The 23,645-nt window shown below is 43.9% G+C and overlaps 1 protein-coding gene across 19 annotated transcripts in view; it reads right to left on the reverse strand.

The window, feature by feature from the left end:
* Nucleotides 1-301: 301 nt before the first annotated feature.
* CLASP1 (cytoplasmic linker associated protein 1) overlaps nt 302-23,645 on the reverse strand; it is a 142,347-nt gene continuing 119,003 nt past the window's right edge. For all 19 annotated transcript variants that reach the window (XM_008579299.1, XM_008579295.1, XM_008579298.1 and 16 more), the window contains 3 exons: nt 12,011-12,217; nt 10,420-10,536; nt 302-3,352 (listed from right to left, as the gene is read on the reverse strand). In XM_008579299.1, coding sequence (XP_008577521.1) covers nt 3,266-3,352; nt 10,420-10,536; nt 12,011-12,217 — 411 coding nt within the window. In that variant the 3' untranslated portion in view covers nt 302-3,265. The remainder of the gene's footprint in view (nt 3,353-10,419; nt 10,537-12,010; nt 12,218-23,645) is intronic.

Genomic DNA, 23,645 nt, shown 5'->3' on the forward strand with positions numbered 1-23,645 from the left:
TGTTCTTGCTGCTCAGATGAGGAAATGGGGCCCAGACAAGGGAGGCCCCCGCTCCTGCTGCCCTAGGCCCTCATCTCCAACCTTTTCACCACACCCACTGCACAGCAGCCAGTTCCCAGGGGACCCTGTCAGGTAGGACACTTCCCCTGTGGTTTGGCCTCTCTCTGTAGTGAGGAGAAAGAGCTCCGTTAATGCAGTCCTCCCGGATTCTTTATAAATAAAGCCATGTTCTGCTGGCAGGGAGACAGGATAAGCTCTGTACAAGACATAGTGATAATAAAGACAGCATCAAGGCAGGAAATTGAATTAAGTTTCATTTATTCTAAGGCAAACTCAAAATGGGTTTTTTCATTGTTTTCTTTTTTAGCAAATCCTAGCACATTATTAACAAAAAAAATCTGTACATTTGCCATGATACACTTGAGAGTGAAACAAATAAGATATAAATACAGATATGGATGTAACATGAAAAAGCCCCAAAAAACCCAAAAAACAAAAAACCCCACCCAAGGGGGAGGTGTGGGGACCATGCGTGTGAACACAGTGCCAACAAAACTATTTTGGTGGCTGATATTTTTCAGAGCATTTTTCATTTCCAAACATTATCATTAGCAAAGTCCTGGTGGGATTCTACGAAGTTCTTATTTGCTGTCCTTTAACGTATAATATTATGCTTGATAAATAAAGGGCGGCAGGGAAAGAAAAAGAAGATCTGAGAGACAGACCAGGGCACGCACTACCTGCGCAGGTAAGCTAGTGACGGCGTGGACCAGGCGGCCTGCTGTGCGCTCGGGCCCGGAGGCGGCGGCGCCTCGGCCAGAAGAGGGCGGCAGGAGCTTGGAGGGAGCGTGACTCAGACGACCGGCCCCTCGCCGTGGGCTGTGGCCGGGGCCGGCCAGGTAGACAGGGAGGCAGAGTTCTGGGGCTCTGCTGTCCCACGTGGCGGGGCCAACAGGGAGGCGGCGGCGCGGCAAGGCAGCGGCAGCTGTCAGGGCTCGGAGGGGCGGCGGGGGCGCGGCCGCCCTCCCGGTGAGGTGGCGGTGGCATGCGAGTCTCCTCGGCGCGGTGGGCAGCAGTTTCCGAATTGAGGTCAAGAGATCTGCGGAGTGATTGTACCTCTCTCTAAGTCAGGAGATTGAAGACTGAGCAAGTGACATTCGAGGCTAGCCCTTTGTGAGTACTATGAGGCCATGAAGCAATGGTCGAGATCCTTCCCAACTACACGGGGGCTGTGGTGAGCTTCCTGCACTCAGAGCTCAAGGAGAAAAGTCTAACTGCACGGCATAAAATAACTCATAAATAACCTGGCCAGAACACACATTTCCACAACAGAGGAGTAACCAAAAGACTCCCTGACTCACTTGTAAAATGTAAAAAGAAATCCCATTAATGAAATATGAACAAAACAGTATTTATCAATGAAAGTAAGGCCTGGTCCTGCTATATTCTGAGCCAAAGTCAGCCAGTTACATTCAACCACTTAAAACACACCCCTGAAGTTCCCTAAACAGCAGCAGTGGGTACTCTACATGTGTGAGATGCCCCCTCCACACACATAACACACACAGATGGCATCCCGGGGCTTCACTGTTCTGGACATTAGGAGGCCTTTATTTTAAGTGTGTATTTCCAAATAAGGTATCTGACTTGTACAACTTCGCACATTAAATCTGGATGGTCAGAGAAGAAGGGGGGTCTGTGGAAATTAGTGGTGAGAACCACACACTTGGTTGGGCACCCCGGCCTCTGCTTTCAGTTCCAGCAGCTGCAGCAGACTCTGCATTGGAATAGCAAATACCTCATTCAAATTAATATCAAAGGAAGCATTTTCCTTATGGAAAATCAGTCCAATTTAGAAAATCTAAAATAGAGGAGACAGTTGAAGTCCCCATGATTGCATTAAGAATTACCATTTGGTTTAAGAATTTACTCAAAACTTATTTAACCAGACTCCAAATCTACAGTTACTTTTATTGGAGCAATTAGACCCTCAAGAGGTTAAAAAAGGGGAGCCTGGTGGTTTCTCATGGAAGGAAAAGAAACAGATTCTAAAAGTGTATTTCAAATCCTGCTTTTCTGCAATCTGCCACTTATCATAATTACTTTTTCCTTAAACGATGACTATTTCAATAGACGATCAAGGAAGTACTTTGGTTTATACATAAAAAAATTCTGATACCCAGTCTCTCTAGACTTCTTTTTGCTCTTAATCCCAAATTAAACAGAGAAGTCAAAACTAAGATGGTAAAGTTGCCACTTATCAGATCAACAGAACATTTTAGATCTGAACAGCTTAGGCAAAGCTGAGGAAGAGAGGAAAGAACACGGAGCTAAATCTGAATCAGCAACTGCCCTCAAATACAAGGATCCTGGGAGAATGCCTGTAACCATAGTGTTTCCCCCAGGTCTTAGTTGTAAGACAGACCACTTCAGTTTTATCTTCTGGGCTTCATGAAATGCCATTTCAGGCATCCCTAAGTGATGCTTTAAATTTACCTTATTTTTTTTGTTTGCACTTTAAGAATTCTTTCGAATGGAAGCTCTGGAATAGGAACGCATCTGTGGAGTTGTTCAGAGGGTGCTAGAAGGACACTGGGGGTAAATCCCTTCAGATTCTGTGCCAAAAGCCAGGCAGTTGGCCACCAGTCTGGATATAAGTGGAATTCCAGGTGCTTATTAAAGACCATCTTCAGGCTTTTCTTCTTTTCTTGCCAAGACTTGATTCCGTTTTTAGTAGGTCTCAAAACAAGTCTTTAAAGACTTGTTTTGAAGACATACAACCTTTCATGATGATGGCTGTGAAGGGGGCGAGCTTTGCCCCACACAGACTGTCTTCATAAGAAAATAAGCTAAGAACGAGGAACACAAAGTAATACCCACCCCACCCCCAAATCTGTTATTAACGGGACAAAAAAAAAAAAAAAAAACTACTTTCTACCAAGCATTGGCTAGAGAGCTCTGACTTTTAACAAGGGCACCACACACAGGGTTTGCAGTCTCAGCAGGCTGAACGAGGCACGTGATGTGTGGCTCTTCTCTTTTCTCACTCCTGCTTTTGACGAGGACTGCAGTGCAGGCCTTGCTTCCTTTACATTCAATTCCAGTAAGATTCTACACAAAAGCTGGAAGGGACCAAAATACTGATTGTAATAAATATTTGCAGGCCTTCCTGTACTGACGGGGCAGCCGATGAAGGGGTGGGGAAAGGTCTCTGAGAGGCACCACCCATCACTTCTGGGTCTACGCAGAGAGACTGGTGCTGCCATTAGCTGTGTGTGGAAACGTCAGAGGAGGAGCTGCTGTTGCTATTCGTGGTCTGTGCCCTCTTTATATATAAGTTTAGAAGCTTCATCTGAAAAGAGAAGACAACAACGAATTAGCAGGAGGAAGAGCAATCAGAAAGTAGAAAACAGGAAAAAACAACCCAGGAGACAATAAGAAAACAGCATGTCCCTTAGTTCCCTTTGTTGGGGAATTCATTCCACAAACATTTCCCAAGTGACTATTACTCATCAAATGCATCTGCCAGGTGCTAGGGCCACAGAGAGGAAGGAGGTCAGAGTCTGGAGGGGAGAGAGAAAAGCAGTGGGCTGTTACAGAAAGAACACAAAGTGTCACAACTAGGCAGGCCGCAGGGCCTCCAGGAGAAAACGATCTGAGGGGCACAGCCACACATCTCAAGGGCTGCTACAGCCCACGGGCTCCATCAGAGCCAGGGGGACAAGCAGGGTGAGAACCTGCTGCATAGGGATAAAGCAACCAGGCCAAGGTCAGGGTCATGTTCTCAAATCTTCGCACCTTTGCTGAAGTGGTTGCTTCCACCACACACTCACATTCCTGCTTACTGAAGCCTACTGACCACTGCAGCCTCTGAGACCTATCCTACAGGCCACCCCGAGAAAGCCTCCCCTGATGCGCGCATCTGGATTCAACCACTCCTTCCTTCCTATGCCTATGGCTCTGGCCCCTCATTTAGACTCAGCACGTGCTGCCTTATGCTACAGTCAGCAGCAGTTTGCCTGTTCCTTCTGAGAAGATTAGACCTCCCTGAGGCCAGTGTATTAGTCCATTTTTGTTGCTTGTAACAAAATAACTGAAACTGGGTAACTTACAAAGAAAACGAAATTATTATTATTATTTTTTCCTTTTTTTTTTTGTCTTTTCTCGTGACCGGTAACAGGATCGCAACCCTTGGTGTCGTGCCCGCACCGCGCTCAGCCAGTGAGCGGACTGGTCTGTATATGGGATCCGAACCCTCGGCGGGAGCACCGCCGCGCTCCCAGACGCCGCACTCTACCGAGTGTGCCACCGGGCTGGCCCAAGAAAACGAAATTATTGCTTACAGCTTCTGAGGCTGGGAAGTCCAAAGTGCATCTGGTGGTGGCAACAGTGACCCAGGGATCTCACAATGCAAGATGGTGTAAGCAGAGAGAGAGAGAGAGAGAGAGAGTCCTCTCCCTTCTGGTGTGGCCCTCAGAACCACACCCTGACCACCATTTTTAATCCATCCACTGTTGCAGGGTCCTTCAATCCAATCACCTCTTCAAGGCTCCACCTTTCAATTACCATAGTAGGATTTCCCACTCTCTTAACAGTCATAGTGGGGGCTAAGTTTCTAATACATAAAACTTGGGGGATACAACCCAAACTTCAGTGAGTTTTGGGGGACATAATTCAATCTGCTACAGGCAGATACTGTGTCACAAAATAACATTAACTTGGATTGATATAATGCTTTATGATGAAAGGGCTTTCATATCTGTGACCACATTTGCTTTTAACTGAAGCCCCTTTGGACCCTCAAAATACATAAAACAGCAGGTAACACAGTAGGCACTTAATAAATATTTGTTGAATGCCACTAAATTAATGAATTATGTTGATAATTTGCTTGATCATATTAACAATGAAAAGAGGGGGCTAACTGGTTGCTCAATTGGTTAGAATAAAAAGAAACTGACATTTGCAGAAGCAGAATGCCCATTAAAAAATCTATGTAACCTACAACTTGTAAGATCAAGGGAATTATAAAAAATTTACTATCTCAGTCCTTATCTGTCTTGCCCCAAGCAGGCTATGGGACTCAGACAATTATAAGCCAGCCCAGGAAGGAGGGGCTGATCTCCAGGGGGACCCTTTAAGACATGCTCATGCTAATATGTGTGGTCCACTAGAACACAGGGCCCTCTAATGGTCAGTGGGAATTGGAAGAGCAACCCTACAGAGCTCCTAACAAAGGTAAAGCTCCCCTGACATCCCTACTCACACCCCCAAAGTATTGGCTAGAAGTTAGACCCTCCTTATCAGTAATTACTTTAAATATAAATAAATTAAACTCTCCAATCAAAAGACAAGAGATTGGCAGAATAGACAAAAAAAAAAAAAAAAAAAAAAGATCCAACTGTATGCCATCTCCAAGAGACTCACTTTAGATCCAAAGAACCATAGATTGAAAATAAAAGGATGGAAAGATTCCATGCGAATAGTAACCAAAGAGAGCAAGTGTGGCTATACCAACAGCAGAGAAAATAGACTTTAAATTTTAAGAAGTTATAAGAGACGAAGACATTATATATTAATAAAAGGCTCAATACAGCAAGAAGATGTAACAATTATAAACATTTACATACCTAAAAACAGATCCTCAAAATATATGACGCAAAAATTGACAGAACTGAAGGGAGGAACACAGTTCTACAATAATAGTTATAGACATCAATACTCCACTCTCAGTAATGGATAGAATGAGACAGAAGTAAGAAAAGAGAGGACATGAACAAACACCACGATAAACCAATTAGATCTAACAGCCATATACAGAACACACTACCCAATAACAACAGCATGCACATTCTTCTCAAATGCACATGGGATATTTCCCAGGATAGACCATATGTGAGGCCACAGATTAAGTCTTCACAGATTTAAAAAGACAGATATCACACAGAGTATTGTCTCTGACCACAGCAGGATGAAGTTAGAGATCAATAACAGAAAGAAAACTGAAGAATTCACAAATCTGTGGAAATTAAACAATACACTCTTAAGCAATGGGTCAAAGAAGAAATCACAAGGTAAATGAGAAAATATTTTGAGACAAATGAAAATAAAAACATAATATTCTAAAACTTTTTTGATGCAGCAAAAACACTGAGAGCGAAATTTATAGCTGTAAATGCTTACATGAAAAAGAAGACAGATCTCAAATCAACAACTTAAATTTACATCTTAAGAACCTAGAGGGCTGGCCCGGTGGCGCACTGGAGAGTGCGCCGCTTGGGAGTGTGGCGGCGCTCCCGCCGAGGGTTCGGATCCCATGTGGAGACCGGTTCCCGCTCACTGGTTGAGCGCAGTGCAGGTGCAACACCGAGGGTTGTGATCCTGTTGCCGGTCAGTAAAAAAGACAAAAAAGAAAAAAAAAAAAGAACCTAGAAAAAAAAGAATGAACTAAACCCAAAGCTAGCAGAAGAAAATAATAAAGATTAGAACAGAGGTAAATGAAATAATAGAAAATAGAAAAAAAGCAATTAAAAAAATAAATGAAACCAAAAGCTGGTTCTTTGAAAAGATCAACAAAATTGATAAACCTTTAGCTAGATGGACTAAGAAAAAGAAAACACTTTGGATGGATCCCCATACTGGCCAGTCACCCAAACACACAGACACACAGACACACACACACACACACACCCCTAAAATCAGAAATAAGTGTGGAAACATTATTACTGATTCTATAGAAATAAAAAGGATTATAAGGGAGTACTATGAACAATCATATTTCAAAAAACTGGATAACCTAGATGAAATGGACAAATTCCCCAGAAACACAAAACCTATCAAGACTGAATCATAAAGAAAGATAAAATGTCAATAGACCTGTAACTAGTAAGGAGGTTGAATCAGTAATCAAAAATTTCCTGACAAAGAAAAGCCTGGACCAGAAGATTTCACTGGTGAATTCTACCAAACATTTAGAGAAGAACTAATACCAATCCTTCTCAAACTTTTCCAAAAAACTGAAAAGGGAACACTTCCAAACATTTTTTAAGAATAGCATTGCCCTGATACCAAAACCAGACAGACACCACAGGAAAATTACAGACCAATATCCCTTACTGATGCAAAAATTCTCAACAAAAGGCTAGCAAACCAAATTCAGTGGCAAATGAAAAGGATTAGGTACCACGATATGGGATTTATTCCTGGAATGCAAAGATGGTTCAACATATGAAAATAGATCAATGCAATACACACCATGTTAACAGAATGAAGGAGAAAAAACACATTCAACTGATGCAGAAAAGAATTTGACAAAATTCAATATACTTTCATCATAAAAACACTCAACAAACTAGAAATTGAAGGATAGTACCTTAACATATTAAAAGCCATATATGAAAACCAACTGCAAACATCATACTCAGTGGTGAAAGACTCTGGAAACTTTTCTAAGATCAGAGGATTGCTTTCACCACTTCAATATAGTACTGAATGTTTCAGCCAGAACAATTAGGCATGAAAAAGTAGTAAAAGTAATGAAGAAGAAAGGAAAAAGTAAATTGGAAAGGAAGAAATTATCTTTGTTTGTAGATATTACACATAGAAAACTATGAAGGTTTCAGAAAAAAAAAAACTATTATAACTAATAAATGAGTTCAGCAAAGAAGCGGGATATAAAAATCAACAAGCAAAAATAAACTGCATTCCTGTGCACTAACAATGAACAATCCAAAAAGAAAATTAAGAAAATTCCATTTACAATACCATCAAAAAGAATAAAATTCTTCAGAATTAACTAAGGAGGTAAACGACTCACACAATGAAAACAACAAAATGTTGCTGAAAGAAATTAAAGATAATATAAATAAATGGAAAAACATCCCATGTTCATAGATCGGAAGACTTAATATTGTTGTCAATACCGCCCAAAGAGATCTACAGATTCAATACAATCCACATCAAAATCCAAATGAGGTTTTTTGCAAATAGAAAAACCAATTCTAAAACTCATAAGGATCTCAAGAGATCCTGAACAGCCATAATATCTTAAAAAGAAGAAAGTTGGAGGACTAACACTTCTGATTTCAAACCTTACTACAAAGCTATAGTAATCAAACACTGAGGTACTGGCATAAAGACATACAGTCATGTAATGTGTTGCTTAATGACAAGAATGCATTCGGAGAAATGCATTGTTAGGTGATTTTTTCATTGTGCAAACCACTGCAGCGTATACTTAACAAACCTGGACAGTTTAGCCTATTACACTCCTCCAGCTCCATTATAATCTTATGGGACCACTGTTGTATATACGGCCCATTGTTATGAGGGCACAACTATACATATACCAACGGGACAGAACAGACAGCCAAGAAATAAACCTTCACATAGATGGTGAAATGATTTTCAACAGGGGTGCCAACACCATTCAATAAGGAGAGGATAATCTTTTCAGCAAATGGTGCTGGGAAAACTGGATATCCACATGCAAAATAATAAAGTTCAATCCTTATCTAACACCATACACAAAAATTAACTCACAAAGTGGATCAGAGGCTGGAAAGTAAGAGCTAAAAGTATAAAACTCTTAGAAGAAAACACAGGTAAAAGCTTCATGACATTGAATCTGGCAATAATTTCTTGAATATGACACAAAAGGTGTGGGCAACAAAAGAAAAAATAGACAATTTGGACTTCATGTAAATGAAAAATTTTGTGCATCAAAGGACAGAGAGTAAAAAGGCAACCCACAGAATGGGAGAAAATACATGCAAATCATATATCTGATAAAGGCCTGACTAATATTTTTGGATGGATTCTCCATTTTATAAATCTAATTCCCTTTGTGAATAGTGTCTCTGAGGTCCTCACTGTTGCCAGGAACCACCTAGGTGATGGCGGCAGGGGGAGAGAGGAGGGTTCCCGACCCTGCACACAGCTGAGTGACACTCATTATTTTTCAGATGGTGGTTAGGGAAGGGATCTGATGAGGAGCCTTTGCAGGAGCAGGAGAGGAGAAACTAGAAAATGGAATCAGGTAAGGAAGCCCCCAAATCATTGACCCATACTTGCCTCATTCACCTCTACCAATCTAACTAACTGCTTATTCCTGTCTGCAAGGGGAGGAAAGTATCTCCTCTGGAGCAGTGGTTTGATTTTGCCCTACAGAGGACATCTGGCCACGTATGGAGACATTAGTAATTGTCACAACTGGGGGGGGGTGCTATTGGCATCTAGATGGTGGCAGTTAGGGATGCCACCGAACCGTCTACAATGCACAGGGTGGCCCAAGATGTCAACAGTGCTAAGGTTGAGAAACGCTGCTCTAGACAAACGGGGAGAGCTGTCTTTGCCCAGAACTCTGTGTCACGTGTGATGCTCACCAGCTGTGTCAAAGCGGCAGTTTGATTTGAAAAGAAATGAGCCTCACTCATCGATTCCACTTCTCATAAGGAGCAGGGTCAGGTGCTTCTGGCTTTGTGCTATCCACTGCTTAGTTTCACAGAGTGGACTGTATTCACATTCACGTCTCTGCCAGGGGATTATTAAACTCCACATAGACATGCTTCTCCACAGGCAGCCCCTGGAGTGGGCTCCTCGTGGCACAGCCTGAGGTCGCCCAGGCCCACCAGCCCCCTCTCAGGAGCCATGAATCCGTTTCTCAACGTGCTCCTCCTACCACGGCATGGAGGTTTCGACCTGCTCTCACCTGGCCTGGCATGTCAGATTTGAGTTTTTTTTTTTAAAAAACATAAACCGATAAGCACTGTAGCCAACAGTCCCTCTGGTCCATTTTTTCCCCCTGATTCTAGAACACTCTTAAAGGAACATAAGCGGCAGCAGAGTGAGAAAGAAGCTTGGCTTCTGGAGTCAGATCTCTGTGTGCCCTTACACAGGTTAAAGGGGTGACCATCCCTACCCCATAGGGATGGTGTCATGAACTGAGTCCACACAGCACAGTGCGCAGAACAGTGCCTGGGACATGGCGGGCATGAGGCGAGAGCCAGCTGCTGTTACTGTTTTTTTTTTTTTTAAAAGTTGCTGTTGATGCTCACAAGGGTCTTAGCTCCAACTCAGCTATTTGTTAAGTGTAAATTTCTGTAGTGTTTCCATGAGAAAACAAGTTGGTTCCTAAAACAAAGCTGTTTTTCTTTTGTGAATAAATGAGCTCAAAGTTATCATTTCAAAACCAGGAGTTAGAATAGACTACATTGTATCACCTTAATGTCACCTTAAAATGACTTCACTATATAGCTGATCATTTTCATCTTCAGAAAAATGCTTTTGGAGAAATAAGGCCCAACTAAAACATACACAATGAGAAAAACCTGTCTGAGGTCCAGAGCTGCTGCCAAGCAGATTTATGACAAGCTGGCAAAGCCCAGGTGTGCATATGAGCCCAGGTAACACTATACATACCTTGCTCCCTGTGAGCTGTGCGAGGTGAGGTTTCAGATCTTCTCCAATTACGGAATAAATTGCCACTAAGCAAAACACGCTGGCCTTACGTACACTACTTTCAGTGTTGTCATAACCCTAGAGAGACAGAAGGGGACACAAAGAGGAAGTCAGATCAAAGATTTGCTTCACAGTTAATATCTCATCAACATTTCCACAAACACCCTCATAATTCAACCTTGGATTTGTCAATAACAACCAAGATATATTCGGCCCTGCAACTGACCCCAAAAGAGGTCAAAACTCATAAGGGTCAAGAGTGACCTGGTTGCTGGAGTGCAGAAGTAGAGGCTGGCAAGTCCCAGACCAGTGTGCCTCCACAGGGCGCTGTTTTATAAGGAATTTATTATTATTATTTTTTGGTGGCTGGCTAGTACAGGGATCTAAACCCTTGACATCTTAGTGTTATCAGCATCATATTCTAACCAAGTATTCTCACCGGCCTGCCCCAGAAAAGGAAATTAAGGGAGAAAAATAACTAGATTCTTTTACATTTCTCCTAATGGTAAAGCAAACTGCAATGTATGAAAATGCCTTTAAAGGAATGAGAACTTCACTCACTCTCATGGGCAAAACATCTTTACCCTCCAGTGACGGCTAGGAACATCCAGTCCCACAGCCTGACGTTTGTGACCCTGTGCAACGCGACCTCAATCTACCTGTGAGCCTCATGCTCTGCCCAACACTAAATGGGACTACCTGCTGTTCTCCAAACAGCCCTTGGGACTTTTCAGCCTTTGTGCCTTTCCCTCTGTCTGGAATAATCCAGTCTTCAACAGTGAGTGTTTAACTTCCAAGCCAAGTGCTCAGCAAACAGCAGCATTTATTAAGTGGGAAACCGATTCCTCTAAACCATTCCCCACTAAAACCCCCTCTCTTCAGGGCCTGACTCTGAACCACCTCTGCCATGAACTCTCTCCCCCCACCCCAGCCAGCATCCACCTCTCTACTCTAACATGGCACATGGTGCTGTCATCGGTCTGCATGCTGCACTGTGTCCTGCAGTAGGTAGAAAACCCCTGAGGGTGCCATGCAGGGGAACACAGCTTTTCTCTGCCAGAGTCTAACTCAATGCCTTGGGCTCAGAAGAGTCCCCATAAGATCTGCTGGGTACACAAGACACACACACACACGCGCAGACAATGGCAAGGGCCATTCTTTCATCCATACTCCATTGCCCATCCTGCCAGGAGGTGTGCAAGAAATAAAGAATAAGTCTTTGTTGAAGAAATAAACCAAAAAAAAAAAAATCTAAATATGTTTATAGTCAACAGAAAGTTTGCTCTGTGAGCCACAGTTCTAGCTGCCAGGAAAGTCTTCCTGTTGCATTCAGAAGAGAGTAGACCAGAAGACAGCAGAGAAGGCTGGGACATGTCCCTGCCACAGAGCTTCACACGTCCCAACACGTGGGTCATCATCTCATCTTTTCTATCTGCCCCTGTCAGTGCAAGAGGTGTGCAAAACCGCCACATTACTTTAGGTTAAGCAGCCACCATTGCCAGCCTCAGCCCCACGAAGACCAGCAGCTGCTCTGCTACCATGAGGGGCCTACCTGCAGCAAGCCTGGGATGATGTCAGCAAGGAGCTGCAGCAAGGACTCCTTGGCGATCCTCTCAACGACTTTGGTCTGCATCTTGATGGCAGCGAGGTTGATGGGGTAGTCGGCCGTCTGGATGATGGGGCAGAGCACTTTGATGCACTGCTCCGGGTGGATGGAACTGGCCAGTGTGGACGCGGCCTCCTCGGCAGCTCTCACCACCTGAAATGGCCGGTTCCCCCAAAGAATGAGCTCTACGTGCCACACAAGGAGAAAGACCAAACACCACTTCTGCCTCATTTCAGGGGCCAAATGACAATGACCTCACTTAATGTCAGACGGCAGCCATCACTTCTTCTGGCTAACACCATTAAGAAAGTAAAAGCAAAGGGCTTTGGAGGCTGATTTTAAAGGGAAGTGGGGGATGTGGAATGGCAGGTATGGAGGATTCTGGGCAAAACTTCAGAAGAGTGGTTTCCCAAGCATGGTCCCCCTGGCAGCGACAGATCCCTGGAAACTTGTTGGAAACTCAACTTCTCAGGCCTGCCCCCAGGCCTGCTGCCTACAGCTGGACCGTGACTGAAGGTGGTGCCCAGCAAGCTGTGCTGATAAGCACTTGGGCAACTCTCATGTGCTCTAAATTTTGAGAATCTCTGTCCTGGAAGATTAGGACCTGAAAATATAAATGCTTTCCAATGGCTCATGGGACATCCACAGGTGGAATAACTGGAGAGAAGCCTGAAAGGAAATCAGAGTGACTGCAATACTGAGGTTTCCTGGGAAGGGCCTGGTTGCAAAGCAGTCAGGAATGCTCAGGGAGAAGCCTCTGAAAGTGTTTTCCTGAGAAGTCTCCTGTGCAGAGTTGCTTTTCTAGGATTCTGTGCTCATGATACCCCCTCACCTTGCACTTTTAAGGAAGTACGTGAAACGACTGGCTCATGGCCAAAGGAGCAGCCTGTGACCTCTGGAGGGCAACAGAAGACCCTGCTGTAATAAAGACAGAAGCTAAATGAAAAAGCCAGCGAAGAAGAAAGGGCACAGCAGAAGGTGTGGTAGAAAGAGCCTGGGCCTCAGGCTGAGAGTGCTGGAAGCAAGTCCCAGCCACACCACTGCCAAGAGCTAAAGCCCCACCTCTTCACCTGTAAAATGGGGACATCTCACAAAGTCAAGATACAGAAGACACTCAGTAGATGATACTACAGTTAACGGCACATATGTTATATAAATGATATATAAACAAAGATACCAGGCTATAAACGAGTATGTACTTACAAAGCACAATGAAAATCTAATCCTTTTCTTCCGCCAGCCCCGGACAAGTCACTCCACCCAGACTCCTCTCTGCGTTGTGTTCTGCTACTCAAAATAACTCAGTTCTATCTTTGCTCAACAAGACAAAGGCTACCAGCCCAAGGCTTCATCACCATGGCCCTTGTGATTTAGGTGAAGACTGACCAATGAAAACAGCACATGGAACATCTGGAAAGCTACTTCCAGTCGTGGGCATGGAGAAGGGGTGGAGTAGTCAGTCCACATGAGCCAGAGAACATGGGAGGGGCCCACAGAGAGGCCATCAGAGCCCTATGGTGGACAGGCACAGACATAGGCTTGGAGTCCACATGTGCTGCTTTGGGTCATTTTGTGGACCTGACTGAGGCACTGACCCCCAGCCCCCCAGGCGGGGCAGACCTCAGGGATCCCCAGCATGGCTCCAGACCAGACGCAGCCTTACCTTCTGCCTGGGGCTACAGTGCCTTGTGAATAGGGCTCATGTGGGGAGTGTAACTCCCATCCCTGCATCGGCTCTGCTCTGGCGAAGGGCAAAGGGAACCAATGATACACCGAGGGCTGGCCCCGCTGCTAATGGTGGTTTTTTTACTGTGAAGCTCTATACAGGCTGTGGCTACTCATGCCCAACATCTGGCACTTATCACTATAAAAAACTTGGAAGAACGTATAAAAGGTTAACAGTCCTCATATCAGGGTAGTGAGATTATGGGTAACTCTATTTTCCTCTTTATTCTTTTTAGAATGAAAAATTATATTAACCATCCTAGCAATGAAACTGCCTTCATAAAGATCTACTTGAACCATCTTTTTGAGGCCAGGGAGTCAGCAGTCCAGGCCTGGTTCCAGGTGAGAGGTGACAGGTGCTGCACTTGAGAAGCCGGCAGCCTCTCGCACACCTTCCTGAACTGGATCCACCGCCTGCAGAGAGTGGGTGCTCCGTGGTGTTAGCTAATGTTACTACAGTCATTATAACAATCATTATTGTTCCTGCTTATCTCCCACTGTTTTCATAAACTCCCCTCTGCTGAACTAGAAAACTCATTGTCCCTCAAATCTGGCTGACACATGTGCCACTGCCCCTCCCTGACCATCAGACTGATGATGCTTTCCTCTCAACTCCGGTTTCTTGTGCTGTGACACTAACATGGCACTACATGTAGACTGCTTTGTATTCTTGGTGACATTTTCATATGTTTCTTCTTACCGAACAGGTGGGAACTAGAACATTTGTTTACTACCCAGCAAGGATGGGCATTCACGAGGGGTGTAGTACTTACTGATGAACTGAACTTCATCCTCCTGTCTGCCTGAGATGTCTCTGTTCAAAGAAGCCCTACCTCCCTGAATTCTGAAAATCACCTTTCTTTCTTGCTGGAGGCCTTCTGAACTTTCCCTGGGAGGGCCGGCTATCTCCCTGTGGTACTGACCAAAGGCTAGAAGTTTCATGAAATAAGATCACTGCTCCCGGCACCACCTGGCCCACACTCTAGTGGACACGACACACACACCTGTGGGGCCTATTCTGTATTAATCCCTTCGAGAGCCAAAATGGAGACCTGGAACAGCAAAGTTCGAGAGTAAATACTGTGTACATGTCAGAAGACAGGTGTCGAGAACACCTAAGATTTGTCTGGCTTACTATGTACGTGAAAGGTCAGGCTAGAGCACAGAGCACTATAGAGAGGTAATCTTGTTTTAGAAGTCATGTCCTATTCTCAAGCAGCTTGGAAGATTTTTAAAAACCTAGAAGCCTTGGTTGTTATTTCCTCACATCTCTCGTCATGATTTCTGTTTGTGCTGTGTGTGTGTGTGCGTGCATGTGTGTGCGCGTGCATGTGTGTGTTCACCCAGCACCAACCAAGCTCAAGCCACAGAGGTGAGAAGGAGCGGGCTGTACTCTTGAGGTATGGGGCAGGGTGAGGGTGCAGAGGCCCAGGAAGGGACTACCACCTGATGGGCTTCCTGCAGTCTGCCAGGATGAGACAAGAGAAGGCTGGTGAGGGATGGGAAGTAGAACCGATGTCTGAAGGAGGCTTCTCTGGTGTTCTGCGGAGCTTCTTCCAACTCAAGGGCCCTCAGCTGTGCACAGCCAGCCCACCCCTGCCTCTGCCAGGCAGCAGGCGCGGCCTTCCCCGGCACCTGGAGATAGGTGAGCGGGCCTTCCCTCATCAGAAAGTATTAACTTAGTTGCAACACTGATGGCCTCTCATTCCACCTTACAAATGTATGGGAATGAAACTATTTAAAGGAACCCCACTGTGATTTTTTTCTTCTCTGCCAACTCAACATCCTGCAAAGTGCAGCTTTTTCCACAAAGGTCTCCTGAAAGCAGAGTGCTATTTGGCCTTGGTATGTGTTCGTGACCTTTAACCTTTCACCCCAAGAAAGGCAGCTGCTAGAGTTGGATGAGCACATTCTCAGCCTCTGAAAGCACTGCAGCAGCTAAACCTCAGTTCAATCCATTGGCAAGGAAGTTACTTGTTCTGAGCCTCAATTTTCTTAAACTCTAAATCGGGGGTTTAAAACGAACTACTTTCACAGTTATCTGGATTGAGAGAGACAACATACAAAGTAGCCTGGCACATTCTAGCTACAATACACATGAGGGCTATAAGCTAGGTCTTGGTGGAGGAATGGCAGCAGAAGAGGAGCCTGGCTGCAGAAGTGTGACAAGAGGCAAGGCAGCTAAGCTGGGAGCTCCTGGGCTCTGCCCCATGAGTCTCCATAGAGGACCATCCACCATACCAAATGTTCTGAGAGCAGGAAACACGGGTAAGCCAGCTCCTTCCCTGGGGATGAGTGCCAACATCAAGACGGGCGTGTCCTCTCCAATCATCTCTAAGATGCTAATCTGATGACTGCCCAAGTTCTTCAGAGAGGCCCGGCTCCTGCTTGCCTGTCTGGTGCACTTCCTTGCCCTGCCCTCACCTAGCCCACACCCTGCCCAGCCACCTCTGTGCCCTGTCCAGTCCCTTTACTCACCCGTGTTCTTCCCCTGGCTGGGCCGAGTCACCCTTCAGGACTCACTCACTTCAACAGAACCCCTAGGAAGGCTCATGCGCATACTGTATCACACTGCATGTAAACATTGTGGTGATACCCTCTCTCTCACTAAACTAAAAGTTCCCTGAAGGCAAGATCCCATCTCGGCCATCTTTCTATCCCCTGTGCCCGGCACAATGTCCCATATACACTAGGCACTCAATAAATACCTGTCAAACTAATGCCACATACTGTGTATTTTAAAAAATGCCCATGACAAGCCACCCCTGGGCCATGCCACACTGACTTGCAGTTACATTTTCTAAATAAGGAGTGAGCACAGAAAACAAGAAGGCAAGATACCTACAAATGACCAACTTGGGCTTTGGGGAAATCAACCGTACAAGGCCCAGAGAGTCCTATTCTAGGTGACATCCTGGAAAAGCAACAGACTAGTTCTTTGAAAAAGTGACTTTAGGTTAATTTTTTTCCCAGTAATCAGTTGTTTGAAGAGGGGTGGCACGTTTCTTAGAAGAGCTCCATCAGGCAAGGAATTACCTAAGATGTTTTCCTTCCTCCTCAGTTCACACAGGTCCCTAAGACTACTCTATGTCCACGGTGTACTTGGGACAGCCAAGTGTGTGGCTGTACATGAATGGGGTTGAGTTACACACAGCTAAGCAGATGATGAGAATGCAAGAGGGGACAGTCCCTCTCTTTTCTAAGCTGGGCCAGCAATGAGACCACCACGCTCTGAAACCACTGGCTTTCTACTACAGGAAATTACTGCACACAAATATTGTAACATACTGGTCAGAAAGCTGAGGGACTTATGGACCTTAGTCTTTAAACTTGGGGAAAAAAAAATGAAATGATCAAAAAACACTGGATGATTTCATTAGGTATATCTAAGCTAGAAAACACTGATGTACAGAAATCTATGTTTAAGATCTCACTGGGAGGTGGGAAGCAGCTCAGTGGGTGGAAAAACATGGGTTTTGGAGACAGAATGGGATTCAAGTCCCAGCAGTGCCATGTTTCAGTTTTGATAGTAGCAAGCTAAAAACCTCCCGGCATCCCTCAGGGATGCAACAAGGATTAATGAGACAAGGCAAAACTGGCCAGGTTCATGGTGAGAACTCAATCATGAGGTTTTCCTTCTTTCCTCCCCATCTCCCACCTACTACCATTCATGTTCATGTGAATTACCCCAGAGTGAGCTGCTGGAAAAACACACTGTTTCAGATCTGCTAAGCTGAAACCCAAACCCAAGGAGAACTTTCTTTTATAAAACTCCAGGAACTGTAGATGTTACCTGCATGAAGCATTTACTCAAGTGTATCTAACATGGGGGTGGAAGGGTTTCCTAAAAATACCTGAAAATAAAATGTGAGAAGCTGCACATTAGGACGGGTAGTTTGAGGCCCTCTCTCTCACTGGGGCTAGAGAAAGTTTCCCAAGGCAGACGCTGGTTTTGGCAAGGCAGGGCGGTGTTCTGGACTTCTTTCCACATGCCAAGCCTCTGGCTTTGGCGGGCTGCCTGAATCAGGGTGAACTTTAGGTTTTGCCCCTGTGTTCTGTGTAACATAAGAAGCAAAGATTATAAATGTAAGCAAACAGAGAGCAAAAGTAAACATGGGCAACAGAAAGAAAGGAGGACAATACTGCTTAGCAGACAAGGTGGACAGAAATGGTAAGGATTAAAAAAGGTGGGGGGCCATATATTCAAAGGCAGCAGGATCAAGTAGACTTTTGGATTACAATCCACCTTGAAGTGATTGAAACTGTTGCAACTGTGGCTGATTTTGCTACAGTCTAGTTAGAAACAAGAATTCTTCCCTCTCAAAGTTAGTAAAATAATAGTGTCTAGCTAGGAAAAGCATAATTTTCATGTCTAGCTTTTTAAAAAATGGGATCATTACTCAGAATACTGATGGATGTTTTCTTAAAGATAAGCATTCTTTCTCTCAGAGCACAGTTGTTCTCAAAATTTGGGCTGAATGTTTTAAGTTCAAAGTTTGATCGATTCTGTCACAGATACATCAGAATAACTGGTGGAGTAAAAATAAAAAGCAAACGTCCAGAAACAACGATGGCTGGAATCAAAGAGCGCTTGGCAGGAGTCTCCAGGGTTGAGCTCCTCAGTCATTTGGAAACTAAGGAAAATGTTGGTGCCACCTTCTGGGAACTGCTGGAATGAACCTACAAAGATTGGATAGGCACAGTTTTAGTGTCCACCAGTACACTAGGGGAAAATGACCAACGTCCCACATTGGCACAGACATAAATTCTGGGATTTACAGTAGAGTACCAACATGGACTTGAAATGGGATGAGAGGATAAGAAGGACAACAGCTTCCATTTTCAGCAATGCCTCACCTGACTTTGACGTTAGCCCAACAGGGTAGGGCATACAAGGGCATCCAGAGAGCAACTGTGACTTGTCCACAGTCACACAGCCGGTGAGCTGGCAAAAGCAGCATGTGAACCCAGATCTTCAAACTTTAAACTCTGACATTAAACAATAGCCCTTTCTGAAGCTACAGGGGCTAACAGAAGTCACATCTGGGTCCTAGGAGGGTCAGTTCATCAGTGAGGAGGAACTACTCTACCTACCCCTGGATAACAGATGGAGCAGCCACCACTGCCATTCAGAACTAGAAACTGTGCTTGGCACTTTACAATAAGGCTCCCAGGTGGGAAGTTTATCCCCACTTGACATGGAGAACGTGCTGGTCACAGAAAGGGCAAGGACTCCTGTAGTCTGGTTTCAGCAAATTCCACCCAGGTGTGTCTTCCAAGCCTGCATTCCCTCATTCCCTCCCTCCTCCCTTGGCCATGGCCACAGCCTCACTGCCATGGCTCCCAGCTGGAGTTCTCTCCCCACATGCTCCTTAGCCAAGCTCACATTCTGCCTCCCTCAGGCACTCTTCCTTGACTATTCTAGCCCACTCTAAACTCCTGGTGCACTTCACTTTGAACCACACATTGGTTTTTTTGCTTTAACCTTAACTAAACCATAAGTTCCCTGAAGACTGCAGCTCCTCCTTCCCCAAAAATAAAATATTTACCAGAGTTTGTGCTATTAGCGTCAGACTGCTGGCTCAGCAACTTGGAACCTCTCAATCAAGCTATATAGGTTTTTGGTTTTGTCTTTTTATTAAAAAGCAAAAACAAAGGAAATATGGCTTGTGGTCATGTTCCAAGGTTGGGCTCATGGAACACTGGAGATTTAGAATCTGTGAGGATTTAGGTTTGTTACTCAATAGCAACTTCCATCATCTTGAAGCTGGATGAGACACTCTCTGGACTAACTGATAAGGAAGACCCAAGGTCCTGAGAGGTGCAGTAATTTCTCCACGTCCATGCAGTGTATTGTTCTCCAGAATCCACGGACACCCCAGGCTGCTGCCCTGAGAGGATTCTAAGGGCCATTCCAGAGCACAGTGGGTCTGGTAAAGATAGGGTCAGCTACTGATTTTAACTGGTATTGGAAACACACCCACGGACACCCCAGGCTGCTGCCCTGAGAGGATTCTAAGGGCCATTCCTGAGCACAGTGGGTCTGGTAAAGATAGGGTCAGCTACTGATTTTAACTGGTATTGGAAACACAACACCAGCTTGAGAACATGCTTCTCCAGCACACTACTTACTGCCTTTCTCTGGCCCCGATTTTTGTCAAAAGAACTGCATAAAACATACCACACTTGCTGGGTGAAGCAGAAGCCAGACAGCTAATCCCAGGAAGTTCTCTTTTCTCTTTAAAACAACTTTGGCCTGATTTTGCTCTTTTAATTCCTTGAGGTCATAAAATATAAAATTTACTAGAAATGATTTAAAAAACCCTGGAGACATAATAATGGTCTTTTTATATTTATCTAAGAAACAAAATTCCCAAAACAAGCAAAACCACCCAAACACCTGAAGCTGGATTCTGATGCCTTAAACACCAAGACTTTTCTGTGTGGCAAGAGATGTTTGGTGATCCAGTGTAGTGACATAAAATGATGCTAACATTTTCCTCTTTTAATAGGCAAATGTAACTGAATATTCATCAATGTGGCAAAGTTCAGAAAGAGCTAAGTCTAATGATCAAACAGTCTCAGTTATGAAATATCTTTAAGAAATAGAGTTGGGGCTTCTTTCAAGTTTAAACAGAACATTTACTGAGAACTTCAACATTGTGGGTACTATATATGCAAGACACAGTGCCTGGGAACAACAACTATTTTTGCATTAGATGTGTATTAAATGATTTATAATTAGCATACCAACTGTTTACTGAGAAATTGGGGCTTCTGAAATAGACAAGGATGTCTGAGAACAGTTTTGTGTAGCAAATGACAATTTTAAAAGCCTATTTCCACAACATTATACTTTGATTTTCACAACAGTCCTGTTTATACAGAGTTCTATAAAGATGCTGAGAGCTGACAGGAGAGCTGGAGAGCAGCAGATACTAGACCTTACATTCACCCCAGAACCTATTCTTAGTACCAATTCTCTTCTTAAATCTTGTGATCTGAACCAGCCCCAACAAACAGGTTACACATTCCAAAATGAGAAGAGTTCAAATTAATGGAATTACCTTAAAAAACAAAGGGGCTCAAGATTTTAAAAGGCCTCAGCTCTTTAAGACATTTGCTAAATGCTAACACTACTGTAAACAAGAGTAACTTCATTAATGAGGCACTGAAATTCAATAGCAACATTTATTTACTAAAAAGAAAAAAAGGAGTTAGATAATGAAAGAGGTTTGTTTATTCAAATAGGGACTATGAAAACATTATGTCTAAGCTGACAAATAGCAACTTTTAAAATAAAAAACATAAATTGGTATTTAAATCCCCCATCTATCTTGCTTACTACAGAACACCTTAACGCAGGATGGATAGTGTTGGAGACAAATTTAGTATCTGGTACATTTTCAGTGTATAAGAAAAATGTTCTGCCTGCATACCTCCTTTTAAAAGGACCTGGTAAAGCAGACCCTTGTTTATAGGATGAGAAAATAAGCCATCTTATCATCAGTCCTACCTTACCCTTCATCTGTAATAGTTTTTTATGACAAATTTCAGTTTTCAGAAATTGCATTTCAAGAAGTTGCCCTGCACTGCTGCAGTTCTACAGCCAGAGCTATAGTGTGCATATTGGTGTGGTAACTGTCACCCCTGGCAAGGGGAGGACACTTGATGCCATGGTCTCTCACAGCAGCCTTGGGTTAACCTGCTGGGTCTCACGTACCCCACCCCATCTCCTGCTGAAGCCTGGTTTTTGTCTGGAAATATAAAACCAATTAGTTTCTTATGAGAAAGAAGTTCCAAGACAGTTCACTCTGAGATGTCCACACTTTGGAAGCACTAATAAGGCAGGGAAATAGACTATGCCTTTGTATCACTAATAGAGTAACTGGGTCCGGAAACATTTTGGATCTTTTCCAATAAATGTTTGGCGTCATACGTACTGAATATAATGATAAGAAAATGTAATGACTAGAGAAATATTATGTGCAATGTTAATACGCCAACAAGATGGCTACAGTACAAACTTTCTGTGCAGCTAACTCTTGCTCTAAAAAACAGAAACAAGGAATAGAGACAAATTGGTTAATATAAGAGAAAGACTAGAATAATTTTAAAGGAAAAGAAAAAGAAAGACAAAAATCAAACCTAAAACCTAAATATACAGGTGCCTGACTTAGTTTCTGGCAAAGTGACAGAGTGAAGTTTCATAAGGAAACTACAAGGGCACCAAGTCAAGGTGAGTTTGAAAGTATGTAAAGTAGGGAAGGCCTGCCAAGACAGGCACTCCTCTCAGAATACAATGTCTCCTCCACCTGCTTTACCAGGTAATCAGTGACAGCAGCACAGGGACCCTCAGGTTATAGAAATTCCAAGTCAACTCAGTGCTGCTAAGTTTATTTTAAGCAGGAGATATTTTCTGCCCTTTTCTCTTGAACAATTTAAGGGACTGCATACCTAAGACCTTTTCCCCCTAAATTTCTCATTTTGAAGGGAAAAAACAAGGTCTCTTAAGAAAATAGTAAAAAGCAAATAGATTACTAATTCCATTAACCTATACTTCTTAGGGTCCACTGTCAAAATTTTATTGATCAGGGCTGCCCACTTTACAGACAGACATCTTCCAACTGTACAGTCAGTAACTCCCAAAACATCGCCGATGGCTTATATTTGCACCTTAATGCCCCACTCTAAGTATGTCTTCCCCCAGGAAAACAACTGATATCATCTATATGTAACAGAACACTGATTTTACTTCATTTATTGATTATGTATTCTCATTAAGAAGAAGCTATTATGGTTAAAAGAAAAAAATAATCAGCACAGGCCAGGTGCCCCTTATAAGAGACACAGGACCTGGTTCACATCTTGATTCTGCCAGTACTGCTATACATATAGTTCCTCTAAGACCCTCCTTCCTCACCTAGGAATCAAGATGTTGATCATATTAGCTCATTTGGTCCTCACATTTTAAAAATGAGTTACTGTAAACGGAAAGTGTTATGTTCAAACATGAGAGAGTATCACCATCAGGCAACCAAACCAGATTTCAGCAACACAAATTACATGTTTGAAAACACATCTATTACCTACCTATGTGCTCTGTGCTGTGCAAGGACTAGTAGGTGGAGAGGTGCCCAGTCAGAGGACAAGACCATTGCCCTTGCTGAGCTACAACTGTGATGGGGATCTAAGGAGGTCAAACCAGTCACTGTTTAAGTAGCGACACAACCACCAAAGAGGAAAACTACAATGTAGGGTCTGATTCTTTTTCTAGAGACAAGAATTGCTCTAATCGCAATCCCCTCAATCCATGAGCATGCCCACAAGAGAGTCATACACGAGCCAAGAAAATGAACTGAGCAAGGAGTTATGCCTCACTCTGGGGTCAAACCCGCTGTTTGTTACGTTAAGTCTTCTGAAGTTCTAAATACACGATTCTGTTTTCCACAGTGCCTTTTACTGAAGGGTGTTACTGAAATCATTTTTATTTAGGACAGTACCAGCCACCTTCCCCACTCTCTGGAGGCCTCTAGCTACTCAAAGGACTGATGAGCCAGAGTGCTGAAGAGTTCAACAAACAACTGGCTGAGTGCTTCATGAGTCCACTGTCTGCAGCATGTGTGCAGGGCACAGACACATTCTGCCTGCTCTCCAACAGGCAGCCAAGGTCCTGGTGCCCAGGAGCTACAGGGACAGTCTGCTAGCATTTTAAATGTTCAGGAACAAGCGGAAGGGGTGTGGCAGGGCTGCCTCCACACAGCCTCATCTTGCAGAGAGAAGCACACTGAAGGGGAAGGGGAAAAGGAAGGGGAGGGAGGGAGGCCAAGACAACATGGTTTCTACTGTTGGCCAG

This window comes from Galeopterus variegatus, unplaced genomic scaffold (genome assembly GCF_000696425.1).
Source record: "Galeopterus variegatus unplaced genomic scaffold, G_variegatus-3.0.2 Scaffold1851, whole genome shotgun sequence".
Lineage (NCBI taxonomy): Eukaryota > Metazoa > Chordata > Mammalia > Dermoptera > Cynocephalidae > Galeopterus > Galeopterus variegatus.